The sequence below is a fragment of the Daucus carota genome, chromosome 7, assembly GCF_001625215.2.
Source record: "Daucus carota subsp. sativus chromosome 7, DH1 v3.0, whole genome shotgun sequence".
NCBI lineage: Eukaryota > Viridiplantae > Streptophyta > Magnoliopsida > Apiales > Apiaceae > Daucus > Daucus carota.
Genome location: NC_030387.2, coordinates 1,940,088 through 1,962,037, shown reverse-complemented (window position 1 = coordinate 1,962,037; position 21,950 = coordinate 1,940,088). Strand labels below are relative to the sequence as shown.

Here is a 21,950-nt window from a genome sequence, read left to right as displayed (position 1 = left end):
CCGCAAAACTTTAGCAAAACACACCAGTTTCACATCAGCCATATCAACTCAGTCATCTACATCGGCTCCACCTTCTTTATCATCGTCGAGTATTCAATGAGAAGATGAAACTCTTGGTCGTAATCAAGTTTTCAAATTCTTATATATATTAATCAATTGGTTCTCATGCTTCCCACTCGCAAAAACCTGCTACGGTTAGATTTTTTACTCAAATAATTGATTGGTTTTTGTTTTTGATGTTGGGTATGACGGTATCGAGACTCGGGTCGTGTTGATTAACGTTTAAATTTTTATATAATTTTAAACTTCACCATTAAATTTTACCACATTAGCCAAGTATAGTTCTCTTTACGAAAATATTGACCATATGGTTATATATTGTTCCTGGGAATATGAGTGGACTTTTTGTGAATCTTTTTGTTGCTAAATTAGGTTTGGATCGTTTCTTCGTTTTAAAGTGCATTCTTATAAATTTATTGAACTTGAGATATATGATTATTTGTTTGTGATGCATGTATAATCTTTGTACAAATAATTTACATAAAAATTTATTGTTCTTCTTGTTCTTCGTGACGAGTCTCAATATTGTTATACATATATTGTTCCTCGGTTTTTTTAGATTAAGTTATTAAGGATCATGAATTTTTTGAAAAATTTCTTATCAACATGTTTTTTGGAAAGACATATTTGATTACTAGTATATATTAGTAAATTATTTTATTTATAATTATTTGGAGTACTATTCATTGTATTAAATTGCACCTATCGCTTGTTAGCTCTATTTTATTTTTTGTGTATATATAAACCTAAATATCAAATAAATTCATATATATATATATATATATATATATATATATATATATTCTAGCGAGTTTATATTTATTGCTTATGGAATGTTTATTTTAATATATTTATAATTTAATGTCAGTATTTTGCAATTTAGTGGTTAAATATAGTAATATATATTTATATTATAGTTTTATTAAAACGAGAATGATTAATTTATTCCTGACAAAAATATAAATGTTTTAGTTTATATTATTATTGTTCACATAAGAAAAGCTTAGAATAATTTATGAATATTTTCGTGATTATGTGTCTATCCAAAGTTCTCGCTTTGGTTAGATATTTAACTTCTTATAATTATCTCATATTTTTATAAGTTCAATTTATTTTTTTAAATAAGTTGTTATGTTTTTGTCAAGATTTCTATGTTATAATTGGATTCCTCCCCCCCCTACTGTATATACTTTTTATATTTAATTAAATAAAATTATTATTCTTATATTCTTATATATTTTTTATATTTTCAGGACCATGAAAGGAGACTTTATGGGTTTTCCTATTGAGATTTTAAAATTTTATTATCTAAACATCCGAATATACTTATGTATCTTTCCGGTTGGATAAAAGAAATCCTATTGCAGCTATTCTATATATGATATAACTCATCTACGAGTAGGTAGTTCCTGACAAAATAAAAATAAAAATAAATTAACAGTTCTGCCAGAAGCCAGATTTTTCATCTTTGTTCACCAAGTGATTCGGGCTACAAGTCTCCCAAAATAGTGTGCGCGCGCGCGCAGGATTATTTAGAAAATATACCATAAGATAAGCCCAAGGCAAAGATTTGCTACAATTTGTAATAGATGCGAGAAAATACTGGTACTAGTAGGATTGAGATGAGCTACATTGTTCAGTGCAATACAGGAAGCCAGATGATTATCGATGTGTTTTAAGCTCATACTACGTCAATCAGAAAGAACGAGTAGGGTCGTAGATAAGCTACATTGTCTGATGCAACACAGGAGGCCAGATACTTGATTATCAAGGTGCTTTCAGCACATACAGTGGCAATGGAAAAAACCAAGTAGATTGTAGAAAGCTACATTGTTCAGTGCAGTGCAGAGGGAAGATACTTGATCATCGAGGTGCTTTCAGCTCGCACATTGTTGATTAGAAAAACCATCAGATTATCTTTTTGTACATATGAGATGTTGGGGGAGGTAGAAGCTCCAGATGAGAAAATTTTGACTCATAAAGAAACATATCATGTTCTCCCGTTGGGTTGATGGTAATGTCTCCCATTGTAATGATTTGCACCTTCACACTTCGGAGTCGTAATGCCCCATATTCGGATTGTAAAATCATCACTGGCAGAAGCCAACATGTGAGGGTTAGTAGGATGCCAACTGACACAATTGACTGTTCCAGAATGACCTGGAAGCTTTGCCAGAAGCTCTCCCGTGCCTCTGTGCCAGATATATACCTGGAAAGAAAGTTCTAATATAAGCTTTCTATTTGTGAGGAATATCTCTAAACACTTTTCCTTCTAATCAAGTTATATTCCCAATCAAATAATCATAAGCTGACAAAAAAAAATGTGACATATAGTTAAATGAAATATATTACCTGAGAATCTTCACTCCCACTGGCAACAAATGCTTGTTCAAAACCTCCAAAACAAGATCTCACAAGGAATCGGGTACGTTTATGGCCTTTAAACTTGGATACCATCTTCGGATCTCCAGCTATGCACCAGAGATGGATTTCTTGATTCACAATATTAACGAGCAAGAACTTGTTGTCTTTCGATAGTGAGAATGAAGTAATTATTTCTTCTTCTTCTATCATTTTATCACATCTTGACTCCCTGTTATACAGGAGTAATGTATTCCCTCCACGAATACTTATAATAATCTTTCCATCGCTTGTAACAACCATGTCTGATATATTCTCAATGCGCTGTCCTTTCCAACATTCGACCACATGTCCATTCAAATCCCACAAACAAATGCTCTTGTCAGACATTCCGGAGATAATCCCATCGCCATCAGCCAGCCAACCACAAGATATAAGGCCAACACCAGCCTTTTCATAGACATGGAGACATTCACCAGAACAAACATCCCAGCGTCTCACAGCCTCCTCTGCTCCACATGTTAAAAGTTGAGAGTCATCAGGTCTCCATGAGATAATGGAAACCGCCCCTTGATGGCCTGATAAAATATGCTTCAAAATCAGCTGACCATTCTCTTTCACCTGAAAAGTACTAGCTCAATATTAGTATGGAGCGAATATAAGTAGAAGGAAAAGAGATCAATATTTGTTAGATGCACAGAGGAAGAGCAATTGTAAACTGTCATGATGGAGGAACAGCCCTAGAGTGTTTATATGGGAAAGGAAAACAAAAATATCAAAAGGTTTAATAATGAAGAGAACTGGAAACAATATATATATATATACATAATTTGCACTGCAGAATTTTGTTTTAAGGAACCCTTACTCATTCATGACGAGTACTTTCTATTGGTACTTGTTTATTATATAAGATGAAAGCTCCCATGATATGTATGTATGTATATATATTTACAAAAGAGGAAGGAAAGGAAAGTACAAACAATTGTTGCATGCTATGTTCATGCTTGTCAGAGAAGGTTATAGGACTGCATATAAATATGTTCAAAGCATCTTAAGTTTTCAAATATGTTGCAAAATTTAATGGGATTGCTTTTGGTAGTTGCATTTCTTCTCAGACAGTCACCCTGGATGATAGTTAAGCCGTCAAAAATAAAGAAGACAGTTTTGTTACTCTTCATCTGAGCAAATAACTCTTCACCCAGATTTATATTGTTCCTTTATTTTAATTTTCACTAATTTATTAAATTTTCCCTTTCGTTCCCTCAATTGAACAAACAGTAACATTCAAATTCGTATACACATACAATAACTCGTGAACACACCACACAAGATTACAAAGCCAATCTATAACATTATTTACACTGATTATCAACATCTCCTAGACGATTTACAAAGTATGTAAAGAAACGTGAGGATCTCAAAGTATGTGAGGCCTTTTAAACATTCTAGCACCAAAACACGATGACCACATTTCAAAACTTACATGCTTACATTCATATGAAAGGAATGCAACTTAGAACTTGCATTCAAGTGCTTTCTCTAAATGTGAGGTTCTCAAAGTATGTGAATAAAAGTGAGGATCTCAAAGTATGTGAACGTATATCTACCTTCATCCAAAGATGTGCACACACAATCACAGTCTAAAATATGTATGATGTCCTATCAACAGTCAAAGCATTATCAAGAACCAGAGTGTAGCTACCATAAATGCTACAATCACAATTTATCACAATTAAATTATTAGGGGTCATAATGTAAGATTTTCAAGTCTGTGAATACAGGTTTATGATATCAATCTACCCGCCCTCACAGACACACACACAGACACACACATGTACCAGATATTATGAAAGAGATCCTTGCAAATAACCAAAAGCATTATTGAATACCAGTGAGTACAGTAAGTACCTCCCATACAGCAGCAGTCTGATCCTTGGAGGAAGATGCCAAATATTTGCCATCATGAGAAAATTGCAGAAACCATACTTCATCCTTATGTTCTTGCAATATCTACTCCAACAAAATAAACAATTCAAACTGAAAACTTGACCATTATAATTTATAAGAACAATATATCAAAAGATATAATGTTTGCACATCATAAGCATAGACTCTACTTAAATTCACAGAGAATAATAAAAAGCATATTTACTTGATAGAATATCAACACTTAAATAATGAAAGGGTCGCCATTTTGATGTAGGGCACTATTGCAGAACAATCTGACGTAAAGAAATTGATAGGATAATCAGCATACTTCTGTGGGGTCATATTCAAGAGAACCATAGAACTCTTACCTTATATCTAGTATTAAGTAGGGTTCTGCAACAGAACTTAAGTATTAGTTAGGGTTCTTCTGTGGGGTCATATTCAAGAGAGAACCATAGAACTCTTACCTTATATCTAGTATTAAGTAGGGTTCTGCAACAAACTTAAGTATTAGTTAGGGTTCTGCAGCAGAACTTCAAATGCAAAAAAATGCCAATATCTATATGTTATATTTTAAAATTATTTTTGAACACACACAACGATGAAAAAAACATGTATTTAGATTTAGATACTAAAAATTTATTTAAATTTAGGGTTCAGCAGCAGAACCTTAGCGGTTCTTCTATTTTAAGGACTGGTTCTCTCTTGAGCGCGACCCTACTTCTGTGTACTAAAACATAGCTTAAATGTCATTCAACTGATAGATAGAGGAACACAGAGACCAGGCAACACTCTGTACCAAATTAACACACAGCAGAATGATTAAAAATACACATTTCCAACCTGTAATGTCTCGGAAGGAATGTGATCTTTTCCGCACTGGTGATCTGAATACAATGATAGATCACTATTCAGAGTATTGTGAAACACACAAGAATCTCTCTGCACATCAAGAGCTTGTTCGATTAAATGCTCTAACCTTCGTTCAGGAATCAAGATAGCCGCAGGAAGCAACTTCTGTAATTTTTCTAAACAGCTCGCTCTTGAGATTGCAGTAGCAGTGTCCTGATCAGAAAGTCCAAGGGCCAAAAACTGGGAAGGGTTTATAATATAGGCTGAAAGTTCATGAACTCGGTCAACATTGATAGAAAGGGGAACAATTTCATTTCTTAAAGCAAGTAGAGCGTCCATGAATTTTCCTTCCCTCAAAAGATCCAAGTATTTCTGCTCCAATAACAAAAAAGATGCCGATTTATAAATAACTTCATCTGTAAGACCAATATGATGCAATGTAGCAAGACATTCATCCCATTTTCCCTCCACTACTTGCTGCATAAACAAGTTTACGGCTGATGAGCGTAATGGTACGCCTGATTCTTCTTCCAGAACGGTTGCCGTCTTACTATAACCAAGACAATAGAGTGCTCTGTTAATAATCTTCACGAATTCCTGCTTCTTAATAATTCCTTTCAGACCGACTGTTTCATCGTCTCTTTTGAAAGAAAGTGCCCTAGCCATTGAGTCGCCAGCAGAGCTTGATGCTGTCAGTTTATAAAGCATGCCCTCCTTTGTAACACTCGGGGGACCTTTCAAACGCTTCAAGGGTGGTTCATTATCTTCTATTATTCCCATGAAATGTACGACTTATCCCATGTATGTCCAGCAAATAAGCCTGACAAGAATACCGTTACTAATACAAAAACACTGCGAAGGGTGCAATTTGAAGGAGCCTGTATGTTTGGATAACAAAAGATGAACACTAACTACAAGCATAAACTAAAATGCACTCATACTAAACAAATCTTCCGTTAAATTGAATAACCACAATGCAAAACCTCAACAACGGCATCTTCAATACAAGAAGACTGAAAACAAATTATATCAAGCTAGCCACTCATACAGAACTGCCATCCGCTCTAATCCAAATTATAATCATCTTCTATTTCAACGATCAAGAATAGATTTGACATTGACACTTACCTCATGCTCACACACAAACCCTCAAAGTCACCAACAATAAAGAAATACACAATGCCACCATTACCCAAATCACATATCAGCATTCAACAATGATGACAAGAATAAACTCGATTTTCTAGTATTTCCCAAGTGATCATTTCCGCAACCAGTTCAGAATCATTTCCAATAAATGCCAAACATATCACTCTTTTGTGCCACAATTTAAGTGAGTACAAGAAATCATGACATGAAACACACACAGACAAGGGTTGATACCCAACAAAGTACAACTAAAGTACAGTTCAGCCACTCCAAACAGATCCAAAACAACAAAACCAAGAAACAGATAATCAAAACAACACAAACCCCATTTCAAACATCATCACTACACACAAAATCATCAGACACATACACACATAAGCATAAACCATGTTAGATAATCAAGATTATTACCCAGAAATCATCAGCAATGAATAAGAAATAGATACAGTGATTTTTTATGTAAAAGTTGCAAGATTTAAGCAAAAGAATGTATACTTACAGAGAGAACACCAAACCCAGAAATGTGCCGAAAGTTGTGTGCTTTGTACTGTAATCTATGTAAAATATATACACATACATGTTTCTTGAAAACTCTGGTTTTCACTTAAAAATAATAATATTTTAAGGATGCATTTAAATTTATACTAATAATAATAACTAAATGAGATTTCCTTTACTATAATTTAGTGTGTATATTTATGAAATTTAATATTTATATCTATTTATAATTTTCTTTATATAACACAAATCCGAATATAAAAATAAGTTTTTGTGTCTGAATATCCAACCATATCCGACCTGATACCGATAAATTTGTTTATTTGTCCCACCAAATTTGACTTGCATATCGAATCTGGCTCATACTAATTTATAAGCACTTGAGTGTTGAGTTATACATGGTTCTTACATGATAAGGAATTGACAACACAATTTAATATGTTGGCTGATTGTTTGGTTTTGTGCAAGCATATGCCCTGATTATGTGCAAGGCATGTGCCCAAGGAGATGGATTTTTATTTTTTATTTTTATGTTTGTTGGCTTAAACTGTCAAGTTAGGCAATACAAATGAGATTTGATCCAAGAGAACTTGAGAGAAAAAGAATGATGGCTTTGCTTAAGAGTGAAGTAGGGCAAAGAATTTGCATATGGGCTTGTCTATCCAGCTCTCTCTTGTCTATTTGCACCAACTCTTGTGAACAAATTTCAAGTGTAAATCTTATTGCATTGCTGTCAAGAGAACAGATGGGGCAACAAAGGAGTAAAATATCAATCAGTCCTGTGACATTCAATTTGCCAAGTACATATACCTTCTAGTTACATTGCACTGTGTACATACTACATTTGCATATAGCACTTTTGTCAACTAGTAAACGATATGAAGACGAAGATCGAACTGGTATAAAATGAATTGAAATGCTCGGGAATTTAGACATGAATGATAACAAAGAATATATGTAAATTATCAAGTTGCAGGGTCAACTTTAGAACAAAATTGCAGCGACAGCAACGATTGTGCTCCCAAACTGTAGCAAGTAGCCGGTCAAAACTATGGTATATGTATTATGTGTATCTATAGCACGGCTTAAGATTATTGTGTCATATGTCTTCGGTTACTCTCTTTCACCATGGTTTTAACGTAGAGCTCCCCTGCTCTGTATGAAGATCGAACCTGAAGAGTTGATATGTTAGTGTCGCTCTCAGAACATATACTACATACAACATTACAACTCAGGTTACCACAATAAAGTAAGTTGCTCTAAGAACCTTTTTGCAAAGAAGTTGTTAGTAGATTTCCCACCTTAACTAATAACAATTGAGCAAAACAAACCAAAACAACATTTATCTAGATGACTAGATGCTAATTTAAATATACAATAATTTTTGGGACATATAGGTGGCCATAATTTGGGTCCATCTTAACTTTACTACAGTTAAATCAAAGTGACAGCATTTCCAAGATATCAATTTCAGTTTCAACTAAATTACCATATATTTTGTTTACCAAACTATGCAGAGTAAATCATTTATGCTTCCTAAAGAACAATAATAAATGGAAAATCATTGATCTGAATCTTGAATTATGGAAAATGCTTTGTGCACATAATTGTGTACAAAATTTTGTACATAATGATATGTGGTGGGTTTTAATTGGAACGGGCCCCTGTATTCACATCAACCATCCCAATTAAAACACTCCACATCAATTGTCATGTCATTATGTACAAATTTTCTGTACACAATTATGTGCACCTAGCACTACTCATGAAATATATATAGGTATATACCAGGGGTCCGCTAGCTACATAACGAAAACCAATTGATTCTCCATACTCTTTCCAGAAGGAAAATTTCTCTGGTGAAATGTACTCTTTAACAGTGAGATGCAATGGAGTTGGCTGCACCAATAGAACAACCACAAGTTAGTATGTAAAACTAATAGCTCCACATGAGCACCGAATTCCTTTTAGATGCCTGAACACTTTATACCCTTAATTTAATGGAGTAAACCACCAGACGTTACTTTATCCATGCTAAGAGTGACAAACTTAATTGAATTATTTGTTGATAAACTGGTTTGAAAACAAAGATCTAGATGTAAGTTACTAACCCTTTACATACTTCAACATCAATAATGATAGATATCACTGTATTATGGTATAATCAGAAATTCAACGACGACCATGATAATATTATTAGTGCTTAAAAATGTCATAGGTAGCTCATGGCAGTAAGAGAGTTAATGGGTAAACATTTTACATAGTTATATATATGATCAAGACCAACACTTAATATCCTCCGTAATGGAAATAAACAATATTAGGGACCTATGACTGCCTACTCGGTGATTTATTCAGGTGTTATCTCTTTTGCGAATCTATATTCAGTATATTTGTTATGCCCCAGAAGACAAATGTGACTAAATGGCTAGAAACTCTGGAATGACAAGCGCAATGTGCCAAGAAATTTGCATGTTAACTCACTTGTAAGTACTGCCCAAGAGTTAAAATATCAACATTTATAGCCCTTAAGTCAGCCATGGCTTCCTTAAGCTCATCGTCAGATTCTCCAAGACCCAACATTATAGAGGTTTTTGTTATCATACCCTCCTTGTCGGTCTTTGCATGTTTTAGGACAGACAAGCTCTGTTCATACCTAGCATTTGTAGAAACCATCAACCAATTAGAGGAAAAGATATAATGTACGATAAATAGCGTGTGCAGCAATGGAATATATGCTCCAGCTTCTAATACTAAAGATAAAAGCAACTCCTCACCCTGCCCGAGGATCTCTAACAATTCGCTGGAGTCGTTTAACAGTCTCAACGTTATGAGCAAAGACATCTAATCCTGAGTGTACCAACGTTGAAACAGCATTCAAATCACCTCGGAAATCAGATGTTAAACATTCAACCATAATGTCAGGCTTCAGTGTCTGCCAAAAGATCAACAACCATGTATAAAACTTCTTCCTATTCTACATTATTAAATGTATGAGTATAGTGCATTACATGTAACTGCACTTCGGCGAACATACCATGTGCGATACTAAACTTAAAAAACTACCCCTTGTGATATCAATATTCATTTTTTTAAGCTAATTTCGAGACAGTTTGTTTATCCAATTCACATCACAACACCTATACTTGTATTATATATGTTTGCTCCAACCCAAAAAAATAATTATTGAAAACAGAATTGGACGAAACAGTTCTCAAAAATTCAGTTGACATGCACGAATCATGCATAAATGTGTGACAAAATATGAGCCCTAGCATCGCAGATGGTAATTTTGTTTGAAAGTGTAGTACTACAAGTGTTATGTCGTCCAAAGTACAAATAATGCACTTTAGTCTAAATATATTCCATCGCCCATAAATCCAAAGATAAATAATTGCTAAGAGGAATTTTACCTTCAAAGCTTTAACAGTTTCGGCAAAATGACCACTCCCACCATCAGGGATGTCATCTCGATCAACACTAGTAAGTACAATATAATCCACGCTGCATGATAGAAGAAAAAAAGGTTCAATTACAAAGTTAATAACGTATAGGCCAACTCATGAAAAATCTGAATTAGCCTATCACAATGTGAAATGATTATCTCATCACTTTTTCATTTATATATATTGCACTATGACTCAAACTGCAAATTTGGGCCTGTTCGCATATATATGACATACAGAGTGATTGTCCTACATACCCCCAGCTAGCAACAGCATGTGCAGTGTTCTGTGGTTCCATAGGATCTGGTGGCGCAGGGTTTCTGCTAGTTTTCACAGCACAAAATCTACAGCCACGGGTGCAAGTATCCCCAAGAAGCATGATCGTAGCTGTCGCAATTCCATCCCCGCCACCATTCCAGCACTGCTCAAAAATAAAATATTTATTAATTTACAGTTTAAATCATTTTTTCAATGGTTCACATGTTCTCATACGTAATCCTCCAATCACCAATATCAATTCAACAGCACAAAAATATACAAAGATAAAGTATGAAAGCTTTAACATATATCCACTGTAAAATATAAACAAAATTCAATTTTCATCCACATTTGAGCCATAATCTTCAAAACACTTCCACTTCCATCTTCCCCAAAATTTAACATGAGAGAAACTAGTACACTCACAAACTCTACACTCAACTCCGATCGTAACAGTACTGACAATGTATAATACTATCCAAAAGCACCAAAACCTGATTACCAACACCACTACAAAGTCGGAAATAACAATGCACCCCTCAATAAACCCGAATAGCACCCAACATAACTCCTTCACTAAAATTCAATTTCTTATATGTTCAAATATCCATGTGCATCAAATTTCAGTCAAATTTAAAACCACGAAGAATCTAAAGACCTCGATCACAGCCCGAAACACAAAATTATCAACGTAACTAACAAAACAAAACACTGATATACCTCTCCAATATTGGGGCATTGAGCTTCCTGGCAAACAGTATTGAGATTAAGCCTAGACAATGTCTCCTTGACCTCCTCATATTTCCCCCCTTGAGGCGCTTTCTGTCGAAGCCATTCGGGTTTCTTGACACTCAAATCCCTCCCAGTAAAAGGACCCATCACACCAGGCTTAGTATCCAGAGAAGCTGAAGTTACACAGCTCGAAAAGCTATCATTTTGACCACCTGGGGTCCTTAGTTGAGCTGAATTAGGCCTGTTGGGTGAAGCTGAGGCTGAAAGATTGCAATTGATTGAGGTGATTCTTGTGAAGGGTGTGTGAAAATAGGATGAATTCGATGAAGAGAGTGCTGGGGGTGTGGGGTTTTGGATGAATTTTTGCTGAATCATCATCTTGTTGGGGATGAAAAGATGGAGGGGAGGTTGATTAGAGAGATGAAATGAGAAATTTTAATGGCGGAGTTGTAGAGTGTGGATAGTCACTTGGGTTTCTCCGCCTTGTTAATGTTTTGATCGATAAATTTGTCTTTGATTTGGTTTGGTTTGGGGGTGCAACTGCATAAACAGCATGATCATTAATATGTAAATTTTTTTTTCTTTTAAAAAAAAGAATATGTTTTTTTTTAATAGTTTATCAATAAATAAATTATATAAAATGATTATGGTATTGATTCATTTATCAATTTTTTCTAGAACCCAAAATAATATTGAGAAAAGGGCATGGATAAAAAACAAAAAAAAACGTATAAAATAACATAGTTAGGAAAAATGGTTTCACATAATATTTATTAATGCCGGATAATAAAGAATTTTCAATGCGAAAGAAAACCTATATCGTGTGGTGTTTTGTTCTGTGAATCATCACGAAGTACGTTTTATTTATTTAACTCTAATAAAACGCTACACTAAACATTTATTAATACCGGATAATCTAGAATTTTCAATGCGAAAGAAAGCGCTATATCATGTAGTGTTTTGTTCTGTGAATCATCACGAAGTGCGTTTTATTTATTTAACTCTAATAAAACGCTACACTGTATTATTAGTATTTTGTTCTTGTAACTTAACGTCATAGTATTAATAACTGATATCGAAAATCATTTTTTCAGATCGTAATATTTGAGTCATTAATATTTTTAATTATGTTGATGAGGGTCACCGTCTAGTAACACTATCGAATAATCCAAAATGTCATTTTTATGATTCAAAACAGCGTTATTCTATTTTTTTACTTCTTAATGTAAGATTTGCGTATTAAAACACTAAATATTATTTCATGTATGTTTCATACTAATGCCAAATCATGTTACAATGCGTGTATTATGTTTTATATGTTTTTTCATACTTAAACACAACCTGATATATTTTTTTCAGAAAAATAAAAATACTAAATTATCTGATATTAATAAAGGATATTTTGAACTCTAATTCTTGTATTTTGAACATTTTTTGTAGAAATTATAATATAGAGTCTTGTATCGAATAATTGAGTGTCTAAAATTTGCGATTAATATGATTTCGTCAAAGGACGAGTTTTGTTTCAAATAAGCAGAAATCCCATTTCATTTAATCTATCACATCTAACAAAATAAGATTTCTCATATATTTATTTGTGTCAAAGCATGATCTTTTTAAGATCAGATCAAAATCAACCGGAGACGAGATTAATCGATTGAAACGGTTAAACATAAATTAATTGTCTTCATCTGCAGCAAGTTTACACTTGTAATTGTAGCAGAGTACTTGGCCTTTTCGAGGTTGACAAGATAGATATTTAACAATTGTGTGAACAGTGATTCTATTTTCGGTACCATATTTATTAGAAGATTTGATAATAATATTAAGATAAATAAATGACTCAATGCACATGAATTGAGTATCATGGACTTGATAACAATGCCGAAAATCGCAGTTTTTGTAAGAAGTTTTCTAAACCACTGCATATAAACTCTCCCAAAACCCTTTCTCCTGCACTTAAATGCCCAACTTACATTGTCCAAAAAGAGGCTCAATGACTTCATGCAAACTACACTAAGGAGCATGAGATGATTCTTCATTAGTATCTTCCAATCCCGATTCCGATTCTGATTCTGAATCCGAACCACCAACCATCTTCTCTAGTGATTCCATATCCCCAGCTTCTGAACTTGTGTGCATCCTAAGCTTTTCAGCATCCTCGCTGAATTGTTTTTCAGAAACAAGAAAAGTTTTAGACACTGAGTTGCATATGGCGGCACAGGTGAATCAAAAATTATAGCCTTACTCTGAAACGCCAAATAATTCTTTAACCACCAAGGAGCTCCCCCTTGAACAAAATTCTGGCAGCTGGTGGACAACAACAATTACATACAACTCAAACAATCAGAAACATAAATAACTTTTTCATCTAAATTAACAATCAGAAAAAGAAAAAATCACGAAAACGTTCATAATATGGGTTAAAATTGATAAAAATCACATAAGGTATATGATATTAGCAACAACCTATCACATTAAAAGTGAAAAATGAGCAAAGCCTAAAAGGCTCTTGCTATTCGTAATTAGCAATATTTCATCTAAATAATTTAACAAAAGTGATCAACTGCAAAACAGTTCATCCTATAATCATATCTTCCACTACTATACAAATGAATAGAAAGAGCAAGCTATACCATATACAAAATGGCTATTCAGCCTCTTACCTCAGAGAGATAATAAATCTTCCCAAAAAGGGCTTGTACTGCAAGTTTTCTCTTGAAACCCTTGGCAGAATATCCTGACATATCCATGACAACTGGACCTGAAATAAATCAATCGACAAGTTTCAACCAACAATGGCACATACGAACTTTGGTGATCATCTTAGGTGCATTTCCACTTCTCATCAAGTATTCCTTTATACATTGCTGTAAAAATCCTTAACAAATGCAATGAAACAAAAAGGTGTCTTTATGATATCCTCACCTTTGTCTTTGACAATCCTTCTTGATATCTCTTTCAAAGTTTCAGCAACTTGAGTGTCATCCAACATAGATGCTTTCCTGAGGTTGATCAAATTTGAAACCAATTCTGGGTTAAAGGGTTTTTCATTCAGCGCATACCGTATGTACTTGCGTAATACCTCCTCCATGCTAAACCCTGTCTGAGTACACAATAAAAATGCTTACAATATCACCTAAAGAGAAAAAAACAAGATAGCAATGGCAAAGTTTTGCCAAAGAACATTTATGCAGCATATTTTCTCCTATAGCATAGCCATATTCGTTGCAGAGAAGCACCCCTATGGCTACCCTACAAAGTACAAACGTTCTTGTATCGTGTTGGGATTTGCGGAGTTGGTTACTGATGAGATGATGGGAGTCATATAAAATGCCTAAAAGAACCTTGAATGTGATAACTGTTTTAATATTACTCTGGATGCAAGGATGCCAGACTCATTTACTAGAAGCAATATCTTTATACATCAGGTGGAGTGTCTGTTGTTCTGTTTTTCTTTTTTGCTAAATGAGTGTCAGTTGTTCTAATTGACATTAAATGTTCAAAGTATGCATGTTGCTTGTTGAACATCGATTATGATTGTAACAATGCCTTCACATTAAGGATCATAACTATGTCTTCCCTTGCCATATTAAAAAGGTGAATCCCTTCTTATTGTGATGCATTCATTATAATAAAGAAATATCATGTACAATATGCAATGTTCGTATCAAAACATTCTCAGAAGGCAGCACGCCTAAGATGATTCAAAAACCTCAACAGCAAAGCATACTAAGTTTTTAAAAACAAGAGGAACAGAAGGCTTAAACTGATTGTGTATGTTGCATCTAACCTTTTGCATCAACCCCTTCAAAGCCGATTCTTCTACTCCACTTCCCTTCGCAAATAACTCGTCTATTGATTTGCACAACACAGCATTCTTATTGACCTGATAAATAATCCATAGCGGAAAGTTAAGAAAGCACCCATGAGAAACTTACAAGTTAATCTTCAACATTTGCTTTAGCAATTGAAAACATTGTATCATATATTTAGGAACTAGTTAACACATAGCAACAACATATATATATATATATATATATATATATATATATATATAAACTATTCATAATGTTTAATGGGAGGTCACCACATATCTTCCACCAAATGTTTACTCATAACACAAACAATAAAAGATCGCGAAGCACATGATAGGAAGGAGCCATTGACCAAGACTTATTTACCAATGGAGCATAGTAAAATGTTAGCCTCACTACGAAATTAGTATCACAACAATTGACACATATGTAACAATTAAAGCGGATAATAAATTTTTTATTTTCTACTAATCTGAATTACAACTAATGTACCAGTGCTTGATTTGTCTGCGCCTTATTCTAGAGGAACATACTTCGACTCAATTACTTCAACACTACATTCATAACACAATAATCGACAATAACGAAGCCAAAACAAAAACATAACTCTATCAATCCCACCATCCAAGATCCCAACTTACAAGAAATCACCAAGTTTCGACTTCTACCAATTAACCATCACGAAGCCAAAACATACAAGCTTGCAGAATTACGAGAAAATGTAGACATCCAACAAGACTTCTATCCTAATCAAAACAACATAGTGCCACCAAAATAAACAGAAGCTACAAGTTCACTACCAATCCTAATCGCAACAAATGTACAACAACCCAACCTGTTTACGACGCAACTCTCGGGGAGAATTAAACTTCTTGACAGTCTTATAAAATGCGAAAACAAAAGTAATGCCAAGATAAGCCAAAGGAACAGCAAGCATCCAAGGCAAAGAGCTTCTTCCAACTCGAGGCCCCGGAATCGCCTGAGTCACCGACCCGGTAAACTCGACTAAATCCAAAGCCTTCTCTTGTATCCACGGCAAATCCTCTTCCTCCTCCACCACTTCTTCCTCCACCTCAGCTCCTTTCTTGGTCTCTGACTCCGACTTTTTCGCGGCCGGAGCAGGCAGAACCAGACGGCTGCCGGCGGAGAGAGATAAGGGGCGAGACGAAAAGGGGTTTCTGGGAATCCTTGAAAATGGTGGTTTGTAACAAAAAGATTTGATTTTGGTTGAAAATGGGTTGAAAGGAGTGGGAAAACAGTAACAAGAAGATGGGGTTGCAGCGGCGGTGGCGTACATTTTATCTCCCGGCGGACGGCGGCGGAAGACGGTGGATTTTGGAGATGGGTTTGGGGGAGTAGGGGGTTTTGGGGGAATTTTAGGGGTGTTTCTTGGCAGTTGGCACTGTGTTTTTGTTCTGATGATTTCAATGCTTGTTTTTTTAGCCTGTATTTTCTTTTTCTAGGGAAAAATAGATTTAAGGACTACCAAGGTGTTTCAGAATATATGAATATTTTTTTTATGAAAAAGTATATGAATGATAATAATATATGTTCATCAAGTAAAAAAATGTGAGTGAAAAATTGTATAATGAAATGAGATAAGTTAAGTTCTATGGACTACAAAAAAAATTGGAGTATTGGAGTACAAAGTTTGATAAAATGTAATCTAGTCATCTAAATTTCAATTTTTTTGTCCAATAATATTTGTAAATATTTGACAACCTGCACATTATGTTCTGCAACATAAACATCGTGATCAAATGATAGAATAATTACTTTTATAAATCATAGGAATCTATGTTCTGCAATATAACTAATAAGCAGAACAATAATCTTAATACTTGTTAAAGTTGAAAGATATTAATGATTAATTGACAATTATGTGCAAGACAACTTATAAATGATAGATTATATCTGGATAATCAAAGATATTATATAGGATCAAACTAAAAAATTATGATTTGTACTCCAATACTCCAATGTTTTTATGTACTCCATAGAACTTAACTCATATTTTGTTGAGTGATATTATAACATCTCTATATCACTATATGTACTCATGGAAGCTATAATTACTTGTATACGTATGTCATGGACGCCGACCTCAATTATATTATGTTAATTTAGTTAAAAGTAAGTTAATTTTCATGTAATCTTCTAAAGAAAATGTAATACTATTTTAGGTTGGAAAAATATTTATGTTTTTTATAAGACATATAGTTTTATTATTTTTATAAAATTCGTTGTGAGTGAACCTATCTTAAAATTTCACCATATTGTTATGTTGTATTTGGTCAGGATGAATGGATTGTAATGAAATAAGCAAAAATTAGAAAAAATAACAGAGTATAGGAAGGAAAACTTTAAAGAATAAATTAAAATGAATGAGTACAAAATTATATGATATGATTTGGGTAAAAATAGCTATGATAGAAAGTGGAGTATTGATGCACAAAATGTAGAGTTTGAGTTCCAATTAAGAATGATAGAAACTAAATGATGAAAAGAACAAGTAAGAGTCGAAAGGATGGGATAAAATAGTTGAGATTGGAATAAGTGTGTAATAGATTTGGGTAAAAATAGGTATAATAGGAAGCTGAACATTCATTCAAATAATGTGTAGTTTGAGTTCTAATTAAGAATGATAGAAATGGAACGATGAAAAGAATGAAATTATTAACATTCAATTAAATCAAAGTCAAAATTCTTTCATCCCTCCATTTTCATTCACCCCAACCAAACACGACATTATAATACATCCACGAAGTCTGCAAGAGGTTGTTTGCTGAAATTACGTAACGCATGCTACAAAAATTATGTGGCATTAGCATCCACACTTCCTTGAGTGATGATATTGCTAAATAAGGGCTAGCACGAATGTACCAAAGATACAAAATTCAGATGAAACTATTCAAGGTAAAATTTGCAGGAAAATTGCTCTAAACCACAACATATTGGAATCCTATTTCATAAAATGTCAATATGATACAATAATTTTAACAGTGATATAATTGGCGGACCGATGGCTTCATTCCCTACTACTTCTAGTAGACTTGGCAGCTTACATGTTCCAGTAAAGCTGCAGGAGACCAATTTCTCACTAGTTATCTTCAAGCTTCCGACAATGCAAAATTCCCAAAGCATCACCGCTACTTCGGGACCTGGCATGACAGAAACAAAAAAGTTTAGGATGCTAATGAAATAGTGAGCTTCAGTAACTGTTGCTTCACATTTTATATATATATAGTGGGCATCAATCACAGGAGGGATCTCCAAAAATTCATCTTGTTGCATCGATGTAGCCAAGTGATGCTATCTTCTCAACAACATGAGACTACCCTTGCTGTTGAAGTACAGGTGACCATCTAATTATTGTTACTCATCTTTTTGATAGACTTGGCAAACACGATTATACAATTTCATCAATAATCTATGACCAGGTTAAGTCACAGGATGTAGGTATCACCAATTTTACTGTTCCATACAATAATGATTTGAATTGCAAGGACAGAAGGCAGATTTAAGAATGAGCTAAGCAGCCAGTTTATATAAGATGTAACAGGTTAGTTATGACAAACGTGTTTTACTTTGTGCAACCTACCACAGGCCGTAACCCCTATTCTTGCCTTTTTTTTATGAGTCTGTTTTATCTTTGTACCATAGAACACTGACTGGCACCTGGCAAAACTAAGGGGTTGAAAGGGTGGGATAAATAGTTGAGTTTAGATTCAATTGGGGTTGTAGCTCATGTAGTAGAGGTGCTCACTTTGCATGCCCCTTACAAAATTTTCTGGTTCCTTGCTTCCTTATACCATCTAAACCAATCATGTGTAACTCTCGTCTTTTAATTAGTTGGCAGTTGTAGTCATTCTCAGTAAGAAGGAAAACTACTAACTTTCACATCATTATTCATATCCTTTCTCTTGCTTAAAGGTAATTTTAAGAACATATCTATTATCAAAGATCAGCTTCGTGAAATTTTACTTACATCAGTCGAAGTACAAAAGATATAACACTTGCTAGTTGTTACTATAGTTAAAATAAACGACATCTTTATGATGTTTGATTCAAAATATCTCCAAATTTTAGATTCCTTATTCTTAATAAAGTAATAGCGCACTGCAATGGAACTCTTGATCTCTTCACCAATAAATTTCTCAAAACTAACACTAGAAACTCTAACTTCCTAACCCCCCTGGACTCTCCAAGTAGACGTTCTAAGAAGCTGCCGCCGAGCAATTTCTTGTTCCTATAATTAGGAGAAATAAAGGAGAAACATAGCATTGGTCGCAAGCCTTATGACCCTAAATAAAAGATAAAACAATGTAGATAATCCATAAAATTATTGGTATAATATATTCATGGGCTTTACAGTGGACAATACAACAACTGTTCACTACATCAGTACACTCCTAGACAATAAGGATCCATCAATCAACAGAGGTATTCTACTCTTGAAGCTCAACTATCGATTAGAAACGGTATTATTACGATCTCCGCCTCAATCGCCAGTTACAAAAGAAATTCCAATCCTCCCGTCCTTTATCACCAATCCAACAAGAAACTCTTGTCCTATCAGGCTAAGTGAATAACCAAGAGAAGGTATTCTAGTCTTGTCTGCCTAAAACCACAAGCCATATAAGGCAACCTTAAATTGTCGGTTCAATGAACCACGACAAATGACATCCTCAATTGGCACCTTTAATGACCAATCGCAGAACTCTTTACTATCCGTCGCATCCTCAGTTCTTAAATGCAAAAGTCACAAGGGGCTTTATAAACATCCATAATTTAATTTCATATCTTCCAAATTCCCAATTCCGACAACCCTTAACACGAAACCTCATTCCAATTACATTAACAACCAATACCATTTCACCAAATTAGTAATCTCACTCTTCTAACAACCAAATCAACAACGATTCATCCATACCCCGAAACATACAATTACATAAAAACAAATAAACCCAAAATTAGCAACATCACCAAACACACAAACCCTCCTACACAACCACACAATGTACCTAACCTAACCTATGTCACACAACAGTCAAAACAACAGCAACAATCAAGGGCTCCCCAATTATACACACACAATACATACACATAAAATCCCTTTACACAAAAAAAGAATGCAAGATCAGATAAATACCTCAAAAGGGTCACTACCATTTTTGTGTTTGAAGAACCCAGAGTTGCAGAAGATGCAATGAGAGGCTCCTGAGTGTGATTTGAAAGGCAAGGTGACATTTTTCAAACCCTAGCAGGCTAGTCTAGATGAATCACACAAAGAAACAGCTTAAATTCAACAAGATTGTTTGACTTTGTAAGCAGAAAGAACTTGAAGAGAGAGTGAAACAGTAGAGCAAAACAGTAATGTAGTCATAAGGGGTTACTGTGGGTTTTAAGACAGAGATGGGGTTTTTGTTGATGCACGAATCACGAGGTGAAAGTTGGTCTGTGATACATCCATCGGACCAGATCATGTGTCATAGGCCTCTTTTGTTTCAAATTTTTATCAGTTACTTGTGTTCACTTGTCACTTGCTGTCCTTTTCGCCTTGTTTTCTTTCTTTTTGCTCTTCATTTCTCTTTCCTTTTCTTTTGATAATTAAACAAGGTTCATGTTTTTGACATAGCAATATAGCATATATTTTTTTCCTTTCACAATTTAGCCTCACATGTTTTACAAATAAGTATTAATTATAATACTTACAGAGATAGAGTCGAGCTCGGATGTCCCGGGACAACAGAGGATAAATCCATCACTTGGGCTATTCAATAACGCTTGATATAGCATTTGTTTAATGAAAAAAATACTAAACAACTTAATTTTAAGTTTTTGATATATATATATAAAAGGTGTTATAATTTCATTTCTGGCATTTTTTTTTTTCATATGCTATAATCATTAATATGTTCTTAATTTGAAGTTTTTGATACATGTATAAAAGGTGTTATAATTTCAAATCCAGTGCTTTTTTTCATATCCTACTGTCATTCACATGTTTTGGATAAGCTGTCATTAAACAAACAAGATTTTGAAATATTTTAAAAAAATTGGATAGGGTCTCAACCTTTTAGTGTCTCTTATTTAATCAGAATCGGTATGCTAATAATATCATTGTCACATTTATTCAAAGTAACTCCAAATTGATTCGGTTTTTCGTAGGATAAAACTGCGTATATCTTCCCGCTCTACTCTTTTAGTTTTGTGCCCTGTTCATCCAGAATTTTTGAAGTAATTTAAAGTATTAGATATTTGAAATTAAGTTGTTAAAGCACTGCTGTTTTTGAAATAAATCAGGCCGTACATACATAATAAATCTAGTTGCTTTACAACTAATTTTGTGATTAGAGGTAAGCGAAAGGAGCGCAAAAGCAAGAGTAGATATAAAAAGGTAAAAGAAGTTGGCAATAAAATGAGTCAAGGAGGATAAAAAATTAATGACAATCTGGCCGCAAATAGTAAAAGCTTGGAGTACACACTTTGACAGAGCACAAATTTAACACAGCTTCGAAAGCATGCCATTGTGCCAGCTTCATCTGGTGCCAGAGGGATGGGCAAGGCTCGGAATTGAGTCATATTTTTATGAAACGAAGATTTTGTTAAAACAAAGGAGATTGTGATGGTTTAAATGGCAAGATGAAAAACATCTCGTGAAAATGAACACATTGTTGGGTTGGGTAGAGGTAGCGGTATCAAATGCCCTAGTACAAATTCGATAATAGAGTAATAATTTTGGTGCTTGTTTGGCACATGTACAAATTCGATAATTGAGTAATAATTTTGGTGTTTGTTTGGCATGGAGAAGTCACTTCTCAAGCTTCTTTTCCTAAGAAGCCAA

At 34.2% G+C, this 21,950-nt stretch overlaps 3 protein-coding genes and 1 long non-coding RNA gene across 7 annotated transcripts; all 4 read right to left on the bottom strand.

Annotated features, from left to right (window-relative positions):
* Positions 1-1,648: 1,648 nt before the first annotated feature.
* Positions 1,649-6,946, bottom strand: LOC108193386 (WD repeat-containing protein 26 homolog). Of its 3 annotated transcripts, none has more exons than XM_017360005.2 (5): positions 6,851-6,946; positions 5,194-6,022; positions 4,330-4,431; positions 2,413-3,042; positions 1,649-2,269 (listed from the first exon to the last, which is right to left on the bottom strand). In XM_017360005.2, the coding sequence occupies exons 2-5, from the start codon at positions 5,980-5,982 to the stop codon at positions 2,051-2,053; spliced, it is 1,740 nt and encodes a 579-aa protein (XP_017215494.1). In that variant the 5' UTR covers positions 5,983-6,022; positions 6,851-6,946; the 3' UTR covers positions 1,649-2,050. The 3 variants fall into 3 exon arrangements, with proteins under 3 accessions (XP_017215494.1, XP_017215495.1, XP_017215496.1); XM_017360006.2 differs by having other exon boundaries at positions 5,194-6,080; positions 6,851-6,880; XM_017360007.2 differs by lacking the exon at positions 6,851-6,946 and adding an exon at positions 6,763-6,783 and having other exon boundaries at positions 1,907-2,269.
* A 665-nt stretch (positions 6,947-7,611) lies between these two features.
* On the bottom strand, positions 7,612-11,809 carry LOC108193685 (lipoyl synthase, chloroplastic). Of its 2 annotated transcripts, XM_017360453.2 has the most exons (7): positions 11,274-11,809; positions 10,553-10,716; positions 10,263-10,353; positions 9,627-9,784; positions 9,334-9,505; positions 8,638-8,748; positions 7,612-8,021 (listed from the first exon to the last, which is right to left on the bottom strand). In XM_017360453.2, the coding sequence occupies exons 1-7, from the start codon at positions 11,661-11,663 to the stop codon at positions 7,941-7,943; spliced, it is 1,167 nt and encodes a 388-aa protein (XP_017215942.1). In that variant the 5' UTR covers positions 11,664-11,809; the 3' UTR covers positions 7,612-7,940. The 2 variants fall into 2 exon arrangements, with proteins under 2 accessions (XP_017215942.1, XP_063937237.1); XM_064081167.1 differs by lacking the exon at positions 8,638-8,748 and having other exon boundaries at positions 7,747-8,021.
* A 1,276-nt stretch (positions 11,810-13,085) lies between these two features.
* LOC108193632 (uncharacterized) lies at positions 13,086-16,546 on the bottom strand. Its single transcript, XM_017360370.2, has 6 exons — positions 15,939-16,546; positions 15,079-15,174; positions 14,214-14,391; positions 13,952-14,049; positions 13,534-13,595; positions 13,086-13,449 (listed from the first exon to the last, which is right to left on the bottom strand). Exons 1-6 carry the CDS (start codon positions 16,398-16,400, stop codon positions 13,302-13,304), a joined length of 1,044 nt encoding a protein of 347 aa, XP_017215859.1. The 5' UTR covers positions 16,401-16,546; the 3' UTR covers positions 13,086-13,301.
* A 1,360-nt stretch (positions 16,547-17,906) lies between these two features.
* Positions 17,907-20,587, bottom strand: LOC108195323 (uncharacterized). The gene is made up of 2 exons (XR_001801487.2): positions 20,256-20,587; positions 17,907-18,264 (listed from the first exon to the last, which is right to left on the bottom strand). It is a non-coding gene; the product is annotated as an uncharacterized LOC108195323 (long non-coding RNA).
* Positions 20,588-21,950: the final 1,363 nt, after the last annotated feature.

Excerpts from the sequence above, each read along its gene's own strand:
- LOC108193632 (XM_017360370.2), bottom strand. The coding sequence starts at position 16,400 with ATGTACGCCACCGCCGCTGCAACCCCATCTTCTTGTTACTGTTTTCCC. Across the intron at positions 15,175-15,938 it reads GAGAGTTGCGTCGTAAACAG|GTCAATAAGAATGCTGTGTT; the intron begins GTTGGGTTGTTG and ends ATTATTTATCAG. Across the intron at positions 14,392-15,078 it reads TGAAGGGGTTGATGCAAAAG|ACAGGGTTTAGCATGGAGGA; the intron begins GTTAGATGCAAC and ends TTGTGTACTCAG.
- LOC108193685 (XM_017360453.2), bottom strand. The coding sequence starts at position 11,663 with ATGATGATTCAGCAAAAATTCATCCAAAACCCCACACCCCCAGCACTC. Across the intron at positions 10,354-10,552 it reads CATGCTGTTGCTAGCTGGGG|CGTGGATTATATTGTACTTA; the intron begins GTATGTAGGACA and ends TCTATCATGCAG. Across the intron at positions 8,022-8,637 it reads ATGTAGCTAGCGGACCCCTG|GTTCGATCTTCATACAGAGC; the intron begins GTATATACCTAT and ends TCAACTCTTCAG.
- LOC108193386 (XM_017360005.2), bottom strand. The coding sequence starts at position 5,982 with ATGGGAATAATAGAAGATAATGAACCACCCTTGAAGCGTTTGAAAGGT. Across the intron at positions 4,432-5,193 it reads TTCCTTCCGAGACATTACAG|ATATTGCAAGAACATAAGGA; the intron begins GTTGGAAATGTG and ends TTGTTGGAGTAG. Across the intron at positions 2,270-2,412 it reads GTGGGAGTGAAGATTCTCAG|GTATATATCTGGCACAGAGG; the intron begins GTAATATATTTC and ends CTTTCTTTCCAG.